Below are 18,506 nucleotides of genomic sequence, written 5' to 3' on the forward strand. Positions count from 1 at the left end.
CCTGACTTGTTTGCAGGATATTGACTCCATTTTTACATAAATCCTCTTTGTTTCAGTCTTATTTATTACTTGAACCAACTGGCAGTGCATTAAGCAGGTGCAGTATGTTGTAGATTTGAGGGTGAACTGTGATGGGTGCTGAAAAATAAGAGGGGGGATATCGTGTTTGGTTTGCTTTGCAGCGAAAATCTTTTAGTGTTTCTGTGCTGCATGCAGCGTTCATGCACCTTCCCATCCCTCCGTTCCCCATCCCTCGTTCCTTGCTATGCTGCACATGGGTGACATAGGAGTGAACTAGTGCGGGCTGCTCTGTGCTCCAGCTGCATCTGCTGCTGAGCCCCCAGGGAAATAGTGTGTGTGTGTGTGTGTATGTGTGTATTCTGCCTGTGCACCAGTGCTGCCCAGAAAATATGGGGAGAGCACAGGGATTGCAGGGCTCTGCACTTACCTAAGCCATTCACAGGCTCAGCATCACACAGTTGATTCAGCACCTTGCTAATAGCGCACACATTAACTGCAGCACAGATCAGAGGAGGAGTGCAGTTATGAGAGGCAGCCCGGCGTTTGTTCTCGCTCATTGCGTGTGTTTGTGTGTGTGTGTGGATGTATGTGAGAGAACGTCTGTGTTGAGCAAATGTGTGCATGGTGCGTCTAGTGTGTGTTTGTGAGAGAAAGAGAAATAGAGGCAGCAGAGAGAGTGAGAGCGGGAGGGAGAGAGAGGGAGAGAAAGAGCGGACGTGTGTTAGTGGGAGCTGGGAGGAAGGATGGCTGCTCATGTTTGAACTGCCTCAAATGCTCAAAGGGAGAGTCAAGGCAAAAATTCAGCAGAGGCAGAGAAGCAGACGTCTCACTGGGGGACGCATCTTGTTCATCATTTGTGGGGAAGCAGAAAAGATTTGGCAATGCCTGCTGAAGTGAAAGAGGTAAGTGTGTGGTGGAATGGCTCTATTTGCTCTGTACCCTCCCTCTTTTTTTTTTTGCCCATCAGTTTTTTTTTTCTTCTTTCTGCAGAAAACTGTAGCAATCCTCAGCTTTGCATTCTGCCTCTGTCATGATGAATGAAGCAGGCATCAGTCGCTTCACCTCCTTTTCCCTCTCACTGCTGCTCGGTGCAGTCTCCTTGTGTGTGTGCATGGGGACATGATGCTAACATCTTCATCAAGTGTGTGTGGGTCTGTGTGTGTGCTGCACGCGCATGGTTGTGCATGTATACAGATGCATAGGAAATACAAGGGGATAATGTTAGATTGCACTATGGGGAGAGCTTTCTCCTCTGGGGGGTGGGGGGTAATGCTGCACACATCCTGATGTATCAGTGAGACATTAAATTTGACCATGCAGCATTTAACTATTTGAGGATCAGAGTGTAATCTGGAGTGAAATGTGGCTCCAAATGGAAAGTTTGAGAGTGAATATCCTCTCATCGTTATGGGCTGTCATTTTGAATCGGCATTTCTTTTCAGTACCAACAGCGTGGTTGCATTAAGGTTAAACATGGTGTGTTGCATAATGGACAACTGTGTTTGAGCAGGAAACTGGTCCTAAATAAGAATGGTCTTTTCATGCATCTACCATCGCAGTTTGCAGCGTAGAGTCACAGATTCTGCACATTTGCACTCACCAACACGAGCATCACCGATTCAACAGATAGTAGAGGGCAGATGAGTTGTGGCGAACTTGTGACTAATGTCTTCTGACATCAGTGGGCTGATGTCATGTTTTATTATCCTGTGGAAACATTACTGTTTCAATCCTGCAGTTTGATAAAGACAAGCTGCCTGTTCGAGCTAATTTATACCCAAGTTTGATCACTACAAAATGACTCCATGCCCCCATTGATGTAATTGCAATAGAGAGCGTCCATTTTTCAAATAGTCTTTCTGGAATAGATTTGTGACAAGTTTGAGTCACGGCTTGTGCCCATCATGCCCTTGAGCTAGCCACCAAAATCTGGACTCACTCAGCATTAGATCAGACTCTGTGTCTCCCAAAATAATACCCTGGCTGCAGCTGGCCTCAATACTCAGAGTTGATGGGAACAAGATGCTAATCATGTCATTCTGTCTCCTGCACCACTGCACCTAACATCTATATGTTATACCCTGTTTTTTTGTTTTCTTGTTTAAAAATAAAAAGCTAAGTCAGATTCAGAATCATCATCTTGACCTATTTGGCTCTGTGAGCACGCTTAGTTAGTGATGGTGCAGTGAGTTATTTAAATGAGCTTTGACTCACAGTGGCCTGGCCTTCCCTGGAGCTTGAATCAGACGCGGGACAGCACACAGGCCCCTGTCCAGCCTATTATCGTCCTCCAAATCCTTAATCAAGCTGTCTGTAGAGGACAGTAGAACCCCGTCTGTCTTTTGGCCAGGCATTCATTTAGTGCCGCCTAACAATATCCAATCAACCCCCACCCTGAGGCCTTCAAGCCAGGATCATCTCCCCGCTGCCAATTTCTCCCGGGTGACCCTTTCATCTCCTCTTCCTTCTGACACATTTTGTACATGGATATGAGGAGCTCTTGTGTTTGGTGAGGTGTTTGAAAATCAAGCTCCCTCTCTTCCTCCCTCTCTCTGCCTCTCCACATCCAGTCAGCTGTTCACTGCAGCTTGATTTAATGCAGTGGAGTTTAGTTCTCGCCACTTGTTCGGTTTAATGCTGCAGCCTCGTAAAAAAGGAGAGTTTGGAGGAGATTGAACTGTTTGCCTCACCTTAGCATGCTGCATCTGTGCTATTGAGGCATGATGCATTTGAAAATTAAACTATATGCATATTTCTTCAAATGAAAATTGGTTTAGATAGTGGATAAACAGAACAAGTAGTGACTCATAAATGACACAGTGGACTCATTTTCCCCATAATTTAATTACATTTTAATGTTTTGATTGGTTGTTTGCATCATTTATTTTTGTGCTACATATTAGAAGGATTTCACTGCTGCACTCAGAGGGGCTTGAAGACTGAAAGAGGTGTGCCAAATAATCCGTTATTTATTGAGATCAACAGAGCAGTGAATTAAATTTTCGAAGACACACACTGACGCGAAAGTTTGTAAGAAAGTCAGCATAAAAGGTGTTTACAGTCAAAAACTGCCTCCAGTTCTTTCTCGGGCCGAATTGCTGAATAATTAATCCACTCTGCTTAATGAAACCCATTTTGTCGAAAAGGGAGCAAATTTAAGTTGTGGCTGAAATAAACACGAGTAAATTACAGAAATATCCACATGTTGCATCAGAGCAGCAGCTGGACTATTTACTCAGGAGTAAATGGTCAATAAGGTCTCACAAAATAATCATTTATGTATAAATGACAGTGAATGGCTGACTCCCATCCAATCCCATAACAATGTTGAGGCATTTTGTCAATAGGCCATTTTCTTTTTTTAATAAAGGCTTACATAACTCAAAGAGGACAACAACCTGGTTATGAAAAATCTGCAGATAGAACCAATAACGACCAATGTTTTCAGAGATCATGCTGTCAGACACAGATAGCCATACGGATATTTCATATTTAATATTTCCGTCAGTGAAGCTGACCTACTAAACTGCAGCTGAGATGCCCGGCGCAGATGCACTCGTCTAAAAAAAATCCCTGTTTCATCCCTCATTCCTCTTGTGTTTGCAATCACTGAAGACGACACGGGCAAGCTATTTAAGCTCAAATCCTGTCGCAAAACATAATTTGTAACTTCTTATTTAATTTAGTCGACGTTTGAGAGCCTCTTTGTAAAAAAAAAAAAGAAATTTACTCACTGAAATCATAACAAAAGTTCAAAGAAGTGCTTTGAAAGTTGCCTAATAACTTTATCAATTTAAAATAGGCCAGTAATTGCTCAATTTAAATAGGACTTGAGCCTGAAAGTAGAAGAATTGCCTATTAAGGCAAAAATAAATGAAAGCACACCCCAGTGCACATGTAAATAAGAAACCAATCATGCGTCTATCAAATGGTTTTCTACTTTTTGTTACAACACCTTTATAGAGACAAGAAATCTCATATATATGGCTCACCGAAGTCTGTACACAGAGACAGGACACCCTGCAGTCACTTACTGTGGCATCATTTGTTACATCTCTGCATTTCTTTTTGTTGTCTAAACATAATCGCTGACTGATCTGCTTTGTACCAGCTCGAGCCCTTTGTTTTTCTGTGGACATGTTGGCCAATTAGATTACCCGAAAATCTCATGCACAGAGAAAATGCTGCAGATTATCCAAACAGAAGGATGGTCGAATTTAAAAATAAGTGACTTGCCATTTTTCCAGCATGAATTCAATAGTTCATGTTTCAAATTTAAAAAAAAAAAAAAAGATATGACAGTGGAATGAAACTGAGTTGAGCTGACTCTGCTCACAACCTGACATTAAGTGCAGCTTGCTTATCATACGCAGACAGGTTTAATGACATGGTGAGCTCCACAGTGCTGTCCACCCTTTAATCATTTCAGCGTTCGTGGATAATGTAAACATTTTATTCATAATGCACACAGATGATGCTGGAGTGATCACTGGTTTCTGTGTGTGGTTCAGGAGCAGAGTTCAGAGGGGCCTCCTCCTCCTCTCACTTTGTCCCAGGAGGCCAAAGAGGCAACTCTGGATAACCCGCCGTCCACCACCGACGAACTGGACACGCCCACCTCCATCGCCTCTGTGATGACCTCCACCAATGAAAGCTCCACGGAGACAGACACCCCACAGCAGACAGACACTGAGGTTTTTGACTTTATGGCCACACACTGTTGTCACCACCTACTGACTCCCTGTGATTTGCTATTTAAAGCGTTCATTGACTGGCAAGACCAGTAACTTACATGGTGTAAACAGGCGCTAAAAGAAAGCTTCTGTAGGTGTTTTTCCTCAAAATTTGCCATAAATCACAATAAAAAGATTATTTTTCAGCATGTGAATATATAGTTAAATTTGGCATGATTTTTCTACAGTTTTTCAGGAATGAGAGAAAAAGACTGAGGGGTTATAAGGTAAAACATGTGCTCTGTATCTGGAAAGATTTATTTAGTCTTACCTCAGAATCAAAATCTTTTCAACATTTTAAAGCCAGCTAAAGTTGTTTTACTCCAATACTCTTTGTCTGCTTCCAAATTCCAAATGTGTGCCTGGTGTTCTGAATTTTCGGAATAAAACATTAAAAATAGTTGATTTCTTGGTTACTCTGACAGACGCGGGGAGCCAAATTGCCCTCTGGCTCAACAATAATCCAAAATTTAACGCAATTAGATCCTGTTTCATTTAGCTGCCACATATTTACATATTTTTGAGCCTGAAGAAGAAACAAAAACAAGTTTTTTTCTGACACTCTGCGACAAAAGAGTTCAATCAATTTACTACACCAGACAATTAAATTTCCTGCAATTTACTCGGCTTCTAAACAGTGGCTGGACCTCAAGTTGTTTCATCAGAGTCCAATCTAAACTCATTTTCAACTAAGGGGAATTCATTATTCTTTGGCAGCAAAGAAGAATTCATTATTTACTGGAGGTTCGCAAAGCCAGAGACGTGCTGAAATGATGGTGATTGATCATCACAATAAGAAATGGGATGGGCTGTACAGTTTAAGCAAAATGATAAACACACACTGCAGGTAACAGGAGCGTGTTTGGTCTATTCCTAGTAAATTAAGGCCAGATACTTCCTGCTCTGACTGTAAACACGCCAATTTAGTGGCATTTAGCAGTAGAGATGAAACCCGCAGACCTCTCAGACAAATGGGGTTTTAAAGACGGATTCTGATTAGACTTGTGCAGAGATAATAGCTGTGGTGCATCAATGCTTGCAGGAGTCCAAGGCTGCTGAACAAGAAGTCGAACAGGCCCCGAGTGAGATCCAAGAATCCTCAGAGACGCAGCAGGAGGACTTCCAGACGTCACCTGATCTCACATCCACTCCAGTGGTTCCAGAAGAGCCTCCAGCTGAGCAGCCAGTCCCTGAGGCAAACACCGAACCCCCTGAGTCTGCAGCGCCGCCCACGACGACAACCAGCAGCACCCCGGCACCCTCCCAGCCTCAGCTGGTTCTGCAGCCCGGAGAGCCTCATGCAGTGAACCCAGACAGCCAGAACAGAGTCTACACCCTCCCTGACACCTACAGAGGCATCGGGGGCGACCTGTGTGCCGGATATGGAAGCCTCTCCCGTGTCACCCTCCACGGCTACTGGCCCACCAAAAACTTCCAGCCCGGCCCCCACTACACCTTACCCTTCCTCAGGGACAGCTACGCCCCCGCAGGCCTCAGCAGCCAGGCGGAGGAGGACGGCCTCAGCGAACGGGGAGAAAACCCTCTGGACATGAAGACAGATCACTCAGCCGCCGGTTACTCGACACTGGGGGGAATCCACCAGTTTAGGCCAATTACCACCATGGAGCTCCTCAGGGAGCCGTCGAGAACCAGGTGAGGGGACGGTACATTAGACGAAATGTTATTGATCCCACAGGGAAGACTCTGTAAATGGGTTTCAAGGACGCTTGTGATTTCTATGCCGCCTAGAGGAAGGGTCAAATACAGATCAGCGAGTAAGTGAATAAGTAGCGTTTCTTTGTGTTGCTCCGTTCTGTACTTTATGTATCCCTGGAAATGACAGCTGAGTAACCTCTGCTGCAGGTATGGGATGGATTTTATATAAATTCATTCTTGCAGGTATAGAAAACAGAGTGGCAGGTAAATGATCAGTCTGGGTCACTGAAATATCAATACAGTCCCTGATAATGAGTTCACCTTTAACAGAGAAACTGTGAAGCCATCAGGAAGGCAGCTGGCCTCTGACATTAATAGCAATTTAGTTTTCATAAACAGATAAAAGGAACACATTGCTACTGTGTGCACTGAGATTTTACAGAAAGCAGAATATGCATATTTCATTGTAGTGTTTATATTTGACAAGAAAAAGCTGATTAACCGCAGTAGCAGAATACTTTTAAAAGCACAATCTATGAAAAATCAAAATGAAAAAACATCTAAGCACATTTACACGGTACTTTTTTAGGCGCTTTTCTTTAAAGAATGTAATTTAAACAGAGTGAAAAGTTAAATGTAAATATAGTGTGAAAGTGTAAATGTGCAGTGTGAAATATTACCAAAGCAACAATGTACAAATCGACACTTCAGCTTATTGTTATCACAGAGGACCTGCTATGTAACGCTGTAGCTGCGCAGACATCCAGAGTTTGCATCTGTCTAGTTCCTGTACGTCCGCCCAGATAACAGACGGACAGATGGACAGCAGTTAAGTAGCAGCTGGTATCAATCAGGAATGACAGCCTGCTGCAAAGTTGACAAATAAGGAGGATTCACCTCTTACTGCCTGACAAAGCCCTGATAGAAGGGGGGATCTGCTCACAAAAGATACAACGCTGTAAAATTCACTGAAGCTCAGTTTATTAGAAGTTCCACTGAACCTATTTACTTCAACCTGTTGAATTTTAAAGGAACAGTTTGATATTCTGAGAAATATTCCCTTACTTGTTGAGAATTAGATGAGAGGATTATTACAACTCTCATATCTGTGAAGCTCAAGGCTGCAGCCAGAATAGGTTAGCACGAAGAATAGATTTAGAGAGAAACAAATAACCCGACTTTGTTCAAAGGTGAGAAAATCAACCTCAAGTCAGGCCTTAATTCAGCACAGACATTAATCTTTTCCTCTAAAACTTGGCAAGAATGCCGATCAACGTGTTTCTCAAAATGCTGGTTAAGACAGGTCATACACTGTAAAAATGTCTTTCAACAATTTTTAACTGCATTTAAAAAAAAAAATTGGCTGTTATTTTATAGATTTGAAATCTTTTAAACATTTTTTTTTCAAAAATCAAAGAAAATACTTCTAATTTACTGCAAATCAATCAATCAATCAATCAATCAATCAATCAATCAAATAAATAAATTAGGCCAAAACTGTAAATAACATCCACATAAAAAATAAATCTGTTTTTACAACTGGTAATTCATTATTTTACAGTATTTGATCACAAAATTACACTATTTTTTTTACTGTATTTCAGCTGTGTTCATATATATGCTATACTTAAAGTCAAAAATATCATTATTTTACATTTTTTGAAAAAAAAAAGTCTATTAAGGACTGAAAAATGGTAAATATTTTAACTGCTTTTGCCTCTAGGCCCTGTAGCCCCTGTATTTTTATTTTTACAAATGGTAATATTAAAATTGTATATACATATATTTTTACACAACCTTTGACCATGAAATTATATGAATTTTTATGGTACTTAAATCCATTAAAAATAGAATTATTTTAAATATAGAATTTACAATCTTATATTTTCAACAGTTTTTACAGTTGGTACTTACAGCAGTCCACTGTTTTTAAATGTACTTTTTTTAGTGCTTGATTTTCAGTATTTTTACAGTGTGTAAGAAAATGTTTTTATTTACAGACTGACTATATATATCTATGTCCTGATACAAACATCCATGTATACTTCACTGTCTCTGTGCCTTCAGAAGTGGCTACGATGATGCCTTCATGGCCCAGCTGGAGGGGAACCTGAACCCTTTCTTCCAGGCCATGTGCCGAGCTCAGACGCTGCAGTTACCCCACAAACGCAGCAGCATGGTCAGCCTGGACAGCATCCGAAGAGACCCACGCTGGAGAGACCCCAACCTGCACGAGGTGATCTCCATGCTCAGCCACCCGATGGACCCGGTCAAATCCAACGCGGCTGCCTACCTGCAGCATCTCTGCTACGAGAACGACCGGATCAAGCAGGAGGTCCGCCAGCTGAATGGGGTGCCCATCCTGGTGGAGTTACTGGACCACCCTAAACCAGAAGTCCATCGTAAGGCCTGCGGCGCTTTGCGTAACATCTCATATGGAAAAGACCACAACAACAAAATGGCCATCAAGAGCTGTGATGGCATCCAAGCTTTAGTCAGACTACTGAGGAAGACCAGCAGCATGGAGGTCAAAGAGTTGGTCACAGGTACAGCCGAACTTTTTAGCCTTGCAGCAACAACCTGTGATCTTTCAACTTTGTTCTAAAGCTCATTTTTAATCATATTCTTTCCCTCCAGGGACTCTGTGGAACCTGTCATCACATGAGCCACTAAAGCTGACGGTCATCAACCAGGGACTTCAAACACTGACTGACGAAATCATCATCCCACACTCAGGCTGGAGGAGAGACTCGGCCGACCCGTCCAAACTGCAGAGCGCAGAGTGGACCACGGTCTTCAAGAACACCTCTGGGTGCCTGAGGTAAGCCGGGCTGCTGCCGGGGAACAGATGACAACGGCTCACTTGCGATGGCGGCTATACTAACCAAGTTATTTCTGCAGGAACGTCAGCTCGGATGGGGCGGAGGCTCGGCAGAGATTGAGGGAGTGTGAGGGGCTCGTGGACGCGCTCCTTCATGCCCTTCAGTCAGCTGTTGTCAACAAGGACACGGACAATAAGGTCGCTGATTCATCACTTTCATTTCAGTTTTTAGAATAAAATATGACACCCAGGAGGGTTTTTTTTTGATGATTTTGTTATTTATTAAAGCCACTATGTGTAGAATTTTGATCAGGGCATCTGTCAAACTGCAATCTGGCCGCACTGTTGTCTCCTGTTCAATTTGGAAGCACTGTATAAATATTTTATAAGTGCTTTAAAACACTCTATAATGTAGCTGTAAGCAGGCATTTTAAAGTCCCTCTCTGGCCTTTTATTAAACCCCTAAAAATCTCTGTGTATTAAAGTTACATATTGTATTTAGAAGTTTTTTTAGCACATAAAATAATGCCTTCATGCAATAAAATGCCTTTGATTTACCTCTACGCTGTTGCTTCCTCTAGAATGCTGCTCAGCTCACCTAGAACTTCACTCAAAAATTCAAAACTATTCTATGATCCACAATGGCGACTTTTAGAATAGAATAGAATAGAATAGAATGCCATTTATTGTCACTATACACAAGTACAATGAGATTTTAGTACTGGAGTGATTCAGACATATATGTTAGAAAAGGGAACGGATCCTAAAACAGGCAATGATACAGGATTCACTCCTTGAATTTTTTACATATGAAACTCCTGTTTGAATTTGTAATTATCTTCCAGCATACAAAAAAATCACATAGGCGCATAGCATTTGTCAAAATGTCCTATAAATACTTATTTATTTTATTAAAAGTCTGTTTTATTAAATTATCATTCATTATATTTCTATATTATGCAGCTTTAAATAATGAGATTCCACAGGGGGAGTTTTATCTGCTGCAAAATATATTAAAGCTTTCATTAAATGTTAATATACTGATCATAAAACCTAAATACAAGGACTTCCAAAATAACTTTTTGTTTGTAGAGAGAGGAGCAATCTTAGTGAAGAATCTTGCTCATTTCAGTGTCTGGAGGCCACTGGGATACATAAGCATGTATTGCTCTGTGCCACAGTTTCTTTTCTGACGCTGCCACTTTAAATCCTGCACATACTGGCTTTAAATCACATAATATTACTTGCATTTGAGGTGAAGAGTAGTAACTGCCATTTAAGCATGGTTTCGAATGAAAAACTCTCTGTTTTAATGTGTCTTTGAATTTAGACCAGCAGCTTCTCCATGCTAAAGTAAAGCAAAGTCAATCTTGGTTAGTGGATGCATCAATTTCAATAAGACGTTAGCCTCAGCAGCACCCTGGTACATTTAGGCAAATAGTTTAAAGCTATGTTGTAGTAGAAAATAAAAGAGTTGTTTTCTTTATATGCACTATCGAGAGTTCTTATTCTGAAAATCCATTTCTAATTGACCAAAATCCACTGAGACGAGTAAATAGCCTGTTTATGATTACATCTGGTTCAGACATTTAATGCAAGTCATCAAAGGAAAAGTAGAGATGTGGTTCTCTAAAGTCTGTGACATTACCTCAGAATTCCAATTTCGACAAGAAAAATCTCTATTTTTTTTCTCTCAAGAGAGAACTGCACAACTATCTGTATAATCTAAGTTTGTGTGCAGCATCTTTAACCGAAATCTTCTGTCATTTCCCTTCATTCAGTCGGTGGAGAACTGCGTCTGCATCCTTCGAAATCTGTCCTATCATGTTCACAAAGAAATACCGGGAGCCGAGCGATTTCAGGAGCCCCACGCTAATCATCTGATGAGATCAGTGGGACACCAGAAGAAGAAGAACGAACCGGACTGCTTCACAGGGAAAAGACCCAAAGGTTGGTCAGCTGCATTACTATATTTATCAAATGTCATCTAGAATTTCTCTGATGTTTCTTTCCACCTCTCAGGTTAATTTATTTGCTCTTGCAGTGTGGGAACATTGCGGTGTTTCTTGAGATTCATAAGATACTTTTCACAATAAACTCAAGAATCTGTTTTGCTCTGTGAAGAGTCTGGCAGGAGCTTAGAATACAATTGTTTCTGCAGCTCAAACCTCTAAAACAAACCCACTGATGCCTGTAATTATATGAGCATTGTCATTTTCCTGAAGGCTTTACAGTTTATGAATGGAAATCTATTCACAATGCGCTTTTTCCCCTTCCTCTTTCTCTTCTCTATTTTCCTCTACATACAGTTACTATGAGATATATTTTCTTAAGTTCTACCAGAGTGTCTGTAAACCAACTATTTTCTCTGTTTTTAAAGTTTCATTTGCTGTTGGCATGTTCAGGCCTCCAGCATCACATTTCTTTCCACCTTTTTTTTTGTTTTTCTTTTCAGAGCTTGAATATTTCATATCCTCACACATGGAGGAGCTGATGATGGATTTTGCTTTGCTGGAGGAACGCCAAGCCTCAAAATTGAAAAAGCTTACTTGTTCCAATGTGTGATTTTATTATTCTTATTTTTTTTTTTACCATGTAACCGATCTAACAATCAGGAAATTTCTTCAAAGCTGTGCAACCTGGATAGTGACGTGTAGCTCATTTACATAACTAACAATGTGAATTACAGCTCAAGTGCAGTAATTAACTGCAGCAGTTCCTGCTGGAGGCAACAACCTAATGGAGAAACATTAGAGTGAGTGTGATTTAAAGTTTTATGGCTTTCAGCGATGCTAAAATTGACAAAAGCCTCCCTGAGCCAAATATTAACCTGGTGCTGCGACTCGCTTGGTGTCTCACCACATGGAGGAGCTCTGTGTTTTCTGCCTCCGTGCCCTTTTGCAGCATCAATCTAATCTCTGATGCTGTTCTTTCTTTCTTCTTCCTCTCCCTTCAAACCATACTCATCAGAGGAGTGGTTCAATCAAGGTCAGTCTGCTCGTCACTCCTGAATATTTCCGCGGCAGTAATATTGTGATTCGATAGCACAATGAATTTGCTGATATTACCTGTCTGTGTACTTTGATGAAATGAACACTGGTGTTTGTGTTTGTGTGCATGTGTGTGTCTGTGATGTACAGGTTGGAAAAATGGATTTATGGACAGAAAGTACAGTACATTGGATTTACCAAAACGTACAGAACTAATGAAAGGTATATCTTTTGAAAAAAAAAAACAACAAAAAAAATCGCCCTGAAATATTGACTGCAGTATGACTCACTGTGACATTTGCAAAGAGGCAGGCTTTTACATTAGGCATTGCTAATAGATTATGAGGAGCTTCCATCATTGTCTGATCATCGCCATTCAGTATCAAGTGTGAGTACCCGCTTTCCGTGTTGTAATATTTACTGTGTAAGCATGACGTTGGCATGGCCTGTAGGAGAATTCATTGAAATGCAAAGCCACACATCTGCACCTGCGCCACTTGCAGAGAGTTTCATTATTAAATCAGAATGGCCCATCAACTGAAAGACTTTTTCAAACATTTTACCTGGCAGCACCTTGGTGGGGAACATTTCCTTTGGCAATATAAGATGGGCACTGGCATTTACTCAAAACACTGCCTGACCTATATACAGTACCTGCCTTTATTTGGAGCAGCTAAACTGTCATCTCATTTTGTACAGCATAATGGGTGTTTTTGGCCGTTAATGCACCCTGTAAATATATATATTTACAGATATATATATGAATGTAAGAATCTCAGTCCTTGATACTGTATGTGGATCCGGCTGCCATTAGAACAGAGATCAGAGCTTAGCTTTTGCCCACACTGCAGCCATGAATGCAAATCAGGATGACAAGCACGTTACGGTTCAGGGTCAGCTTTATAATACTTGTCAGCCATCCAGCAGCCTTCACTGGCTCCTTACAAAAACTCTCTGCAAGAGTCTGCCGGAGTTGTAATTGTCTTTCATGCAGTTTAATTAAATTAATCAATGTATTTAGCTTCTAACCTACCAACCTTTTGAACCAAACTGGCCTAAACAGAAGAAATTGCCGAATACATTTGCATTCATACAAAGGGGTTTGGTGGCTAAAAGCTAATGATTAATGACACTGACAATAACGCAGCCTGATAAGTTTGTAGGTGGTCATGTTTCTCTGGCTTTTTTCTGTTCAAGGCTTGGAGCTGCTGTACCAGCCGGAAGTGGTGAGGCTTTACCTCTCTCTTCTCACCTGCAGTCACAACCACAACACCCTGGAGGCAGCTGCAGGAGCGCTGCAGAACCTCGCTGCAGGACACTGGGCTGTGAGTACATGGAAAGCTTCCAAGTCGGTTCTCACACTCGTGGCTACAGCGGTTGCGGTTGTGGAGCGCGCAATAAACTTTAAATTTATGCAAGTGACACCTGTGTAGACATAGAGGAGGGTGTTGCAGAGATGTGTTTCCTGACAACAAGAGGGTTAAAATAGAGCTGCAGAGAAATAACATAAGTGAATGGATTTTCTCTCTGAATCACTCCGCACTGTGCAGGATCAAACAACACAGCACCCTCAAGCCCTTACTTGTAGGGTATACATGCCCCGAGCTTATTTCTTGGCTGGTTGGTTTTGTTTTTGAGGCGACATCATTAATCAACTTAATCCAAACGGACTCTCTAGACTGACGCTGTCATCAGCCCACATGATCAAAAATAACTTCTGCTGCTCCGTTGCCTCAAGTGGGTCCACAGGTCTTCTGAATAATGGGCTTTGCCAAAATATATTGTGTTGTCCATGAACGTCACTGTCGCTTAAGATCAAGTTTGTACCCAGTTTAAAGGCAAATAAAATCTTTCAATCTTGAGATTTTGAGTTGAGTCACAGGAGAGCAGATAAGAGTGGTTCCGACTTGTGGCATAATTTGTCATTCGCTGTTTTTACTCATAGTGGTCCAGCTATATTCGGGCGACAGTGAGAAAAGAGAAAGGTCTGCCCATTCTGGTGGAGCTGCTGCGCTCAGATGTGGACAAAGTTGTGCGGGCCGTGGCCATCGCTCTTCGCAACCTGGCCATGGACAGAAGGAACAAAGACTTAATAGGTGGGTGCTTGAAATTCTCACCGCCCTGCACAAAGCTCTAAAGCAGCACCTCGCTCTAACCTCTGCTGTGCTGCCTGTCATTACAGGGAACTATGCTCTGAGAGACCTTGTCGGTAATCTTCCTTGTGGGCAGCAGCACCCGGCGAAGAATCTTGAGGGAGACACTGTGGTGTCTATTCTGAACACGATTCATGAGATCATCACAGATAACCCGGAGAACGCCCGAGTGCTGATTCAGGGTCACGCTGTGCAAAAACTGGTGGCCATAAATAAGTCAAGGTATGTGGATGTCTTTCAAAAAAAAAGAATACCATACCTTTACCGAAATGTCAAAAAATGTACTGGACTCCAAACTAGACTTAAACAACACTGATCAAATAATTCTGGTGCGACTGAGAGGTTTTCGTCACAACTGATGGTAAAAAGACAGAAGAGATTGCACTGACATTAAAGCATTTTCCGCAGTTAACCTACTTAATATCTGATTATACCACTGACAGCTTCAATGCATTATCTCACGATATTATGAGCATCACATCCCGCGGCATTCAGGATTGGATTTTAATCATTTAGACAGAAGTGTCTCGGAGCTATCCCCTGCTGCTCACCACTGTGTGTGATGATTTGTTGTCAGCCAATCAGCACGGGAGACCAAGGCAGCTTCCCACGTGCTCCAGACAATATGGGCCTACAAGGACCTGAGAAACACCCTGACCAAGGCGGGCTGGAACAAGAGCCACTTTAAGGTATGAATCTGAAAAAACATCGATGGTGTCAGCTGCATTTCAGCCCTAACAGAATTTTGAACGAGGCATGACTATATAAACCTGTTCACACCTGGTGATGCGTGCCGAGCTGTCAAGCATGGATGAGGAAAAAACAAACATACCTCCGAATGCAAAATCTGTACTTTGTCAGGAGGAGAGGGGGCTGATATTTGGACTTGATATGAAGGCAGAAAAATCATGTGTGCAGTAGAGCACCAAGACACAAGACACCCTTTATGTAAGGTGTTACATGGATCAATAACTTTAAGCTTATAGTCTGCTGTTGCAACCAAAACACGATGTTTCTGTCCAATGTAATGCCTCCTTTATGAAATCACTGCATCATCCGCTAACACGATGTATTCTGTCTTTCAAAGCCCACAACCTCCGGAGTGACTAAAAAATCCAAGAGTGGAAAGCAAGGCAGCGATGACATCACCTTGCCTCTCATGGACAAAAACCAAGGTCAGAAAATCACAGCATGCATTCCTTCAGTGAAATATTATTAAACCATCGTCTCAATGAGGAAAGTGTCCTCTGGCTCAGGGAACAAAAAAAAAAAAAACGCTTTTAAACATCCTGAGGTTCTTGTCATGTCAGGGACAAAGAAATGGGCATTTTCAGTCCCAGAACATATTCTTCTGAAACATACCCTTAAACCAATGATGTGCTGCCAAGGTTATCAGCGCACCGACTTGGCTTATTAGCCTGAGCAGTCTCTCCCAGAGGCAGGGCAGGCTCACGCATCACCAGTCACATTTCATCTTCAGCGTTATTTCAAAAGGGCACCCACTTTCCCACGTCGAGAGCGACCTCTAGCTTCGCAACGAAACAGGGATCTTCTCTTAGGGCTGCCGAGTGAATTGTGGACACAACATTGTTGTTCCCTCTGGCGTTTCGGTTTAAATAAATAGAGGGGCCATTTTGAAAATTTGTGACAGGATGAGAGATGAGCACCCTGTCTGTGCATTAGGTAAGAGGTAAACACTCAGCATAGATTTAAATTTAAAAAGAGTCACTTAAATGCACATAAATGAACATGAAATTAAGTGTTGTAGCTGTGTTGTTTTGCATTGAAATGTTCAATAACAAACTTTGTCTTTGGGATAAATTGAAAACATATTACTCATGTAACCTAAGAAGCAAAGACTGAGAAGATACAGCTTTATTAATCTCTGACCATGTGCTTGCTCTACACAAATTATTGGGTTTCTCTCTATTATATTGTAAGATTTTAACCTTAATATTTAAATGAGTAAGACAAATTTGTAATATTTTTTAAAATCCCAAATGCTTATCAATTTGGTTTAAGTTCTGTTTTTTTTTAAATTTAATAATAAATGAGCTAGCAATCCAGATCAGTCTAATATATAAAGTCTATGTTTCTGAGCAGCAAAGTCAGTAAATGGTGAAAAAGTATTCACTATAGGTAAATTATATTGAAGCAAAATACCAATATAGCATCATGTCTGAACTTTGAGTGTATAAATGTGTCAGGGAACATTTACACACAGAGCTCCCTTAAAAATTTTCACAGTCATAAGAGAAGAAGAAAAGTAGCGTTCCTGCTTGTACAGTTTTTCTGCTGAACATACTATTATTCTGAAATTACAGCTGAATTTGTTTGACTCTGCATGGTTTAAAAAATAATGATAATTACTGACGGTTTCCAACAGTTTCCCTGCAAATTGATTAACATCTGCTCTGTTGTCTTCCATCTTGTGTTGTATTTTTTTGCCATATTATCTACTTCTAGCATGACTATATTTTTCCTTTGCAGATGTATATGCCAGCTTAGAGCCAAATGACAGAGTTGGAGATGGAAAGGGGCCCGTTGTGGAAAGAGACAGTCTTCAGGTAATCCAGATTTTTATTGTACTGTTTGCCTCTAGCTGCACAGTGCTGTAGTGGTTAGCACATTCGCCTTGCGGCAAGAAGATCCCCAGTTCAAATCCTGGCCTGGGCCTGGGATCTTTCTGAATGCAGTTTGCATGTTCCCCCTGTGCATGCGTGGGTTTTCTCTGGGCACTCCGGCTTCCTCCCACAGTCCAAAAATATGCTGAGGTTAATTGGTTACTCTAAATTGCCCGTAGATGTGAATGTGAGTGCGATTGTGTGTCTGTATATGTAGCCCTGTGACAGACTGGCGACCTGTCCAGGGTGTTCCCTGCCTTCACCCGAGTCAGCTGGGATAGGCTCCAGCACCCCCCGCGACCCTAGTGAGGATAAAGCGGTGTATAGAGGATGGATGGATGGATGTTTGCCTCTATTGTTCCTGAATATCTAAAAGACTTGCTGACAGAATCTTGTGATTTATTTTCTCCATACAACTGACTTCATTACCTGCTTGTACTAGTAGTGCTGCTAGGTTTTGTTTTGAAGGATTTCTTTCTTGTGACTTGTGTTCCCCATGCAAATCGACCCAGGCGATAAGTGAGCGAAAACACTTCATCAGAGCTGGCAGGCCCGCAGTGGGCCTCATGGATAACAAACCTCCACCGCTGGACTCCTGGGTGTAAACAACAAGGCAACACGTCCAGTCAAGCCGCTTAAATCCTGTAGAGACACTTTCCATCGGTGAAATACGGATTTGTGCCATCCGATCATTCTTGTACAGACAAACCTGTTCAATTAAAAACGATTCCTTTGTTTACAGGAGATAACGTGCCAAACATTTACACGTACTTATTACAGAGGTTACTTGGCAATAGATTTTAAGGATTTATCCTTTAGGATGAGTTACTGTATGTCTCAAGCTCATGATGGATTATGTATGAAATAGCCCAAATATGCAAACTGTGGTGAATCATGACTCCAAAGAATATATAACATGTACAATTTAAATTTTACTGCTTATCTACAATATACTTCTAGTTTGTCAAGCTATTAAGACCTACAATGACATGTGGATTAGTTTTTCCATTGGTTCTGGGCTTTAGATAGACTTTAAATTAATTTCAATATAATACTTTTCTTCTGTGTTAGAGACATTTAGGATTAGGGCTATCATTGGCCTAACCAGTCTAATTATTTGGAATTTCAGTTCATTCTTGCTGAATCAGAGTAGAGTGTGGGGTCATTAGCAAATCTCTATATAAGTCTTTATTCCATTTGTTTCATGACAGGCAAAATGGGATTGTAAATGTGTAACAAAGGACTGTTAATATTCTAAATGAAGGCATTTATATTGTAATGTTTATTGTAATACCCATGTTATTAATTAAAAGTTATTTATGTGTATTAGCTAATACAAGTAAGTGATCCTACATTCAGTACAACTCTGCTTTGCAGTGGTCCTTTTTGCATTGCGCTGTTGAATGACAATGAAAATAAATGATGTGCATAATTTCTCAATTTTTGGTTGTATTCTCTGTTTGTCTGACAGACTAAAACTAATATCCTGTTCTGTTTTATCACTGTGC

At 41.2% G+C, this 18,506-nt stretch overlaps 1 protein-coding gene across 2 annotated transcripts; it reads left to right on the forward strand.

Moving 5' to 3' along the window:
* The first annotated feature begins 421 nt into the window (after nucleotides 1-421).
* arvcfa (ARVCF delta catenin family member a) lies at nucleotides 422-18,438 on the forward strand. 2 transcript variants are annotated; one of them, XM_022215306.2, is made up of 16 exons: nucleotides 422-923; nucleotides 4,533-4,715; nucleotides 5,797-6,407; nucleotides 8,478-8,956; nucleotides 9,048-9,231; nucleotides 9,312-9,429; nucleotides 11,013-11,181; nucleotides 12,202-12,219; nucleotides 12,372-12,443; nucleotides 13,419-13,546; nucleotides 14,167-14,317; nucleotides 14,404-14,596; nucleotides 14,952-15,063; nucleotides 15,462-15,549; nucleotides 16,865-16,941; nucleotides 17,511-18,438. In XM_022215306.2, the coding sequence occupies exons 1-16, from the start codon at nucleotides 903-905 to the stop codon at nucleotides 17,601-17,603; spliced, it is 2,697 nt and encodes an 898-aa protein (XP_022070998.2). In that variant the 5' UTR covers nucleotides 422-902; the 3' UTR covers nucleotides 17,604-18,438. The 2 variants fall into 2 exon arrangements, with proteins under 2 accessions (XP_022070998.2, XP_022071006.2); XM_022215314.2 differs by lacking the exon at nucleotides 12,372-12,443 and having other exon boundaries at nucleotides 423-923.
* Nucleotides 18,439-18,506: the final 68 nt, after the last annotated feature.

Source organism: Acanthochromis polyacanthus, chromosome 18 (assembly GCF_021347895.1).
Source record: "Acanthochromis polyacanthus isolate Apoly-LR-REF ecotype Palm Island chromosome 18, KAUST_Apoly_ChrSc, whole genome shotgun sequence".
In the NCBI taxonomy this organism is placed as follows: Eukaryota; Metazoa; Chordata; class Actinopteri; family Pomacentridae; genus Acanthochromis; species Acanthochromis polyacanthus.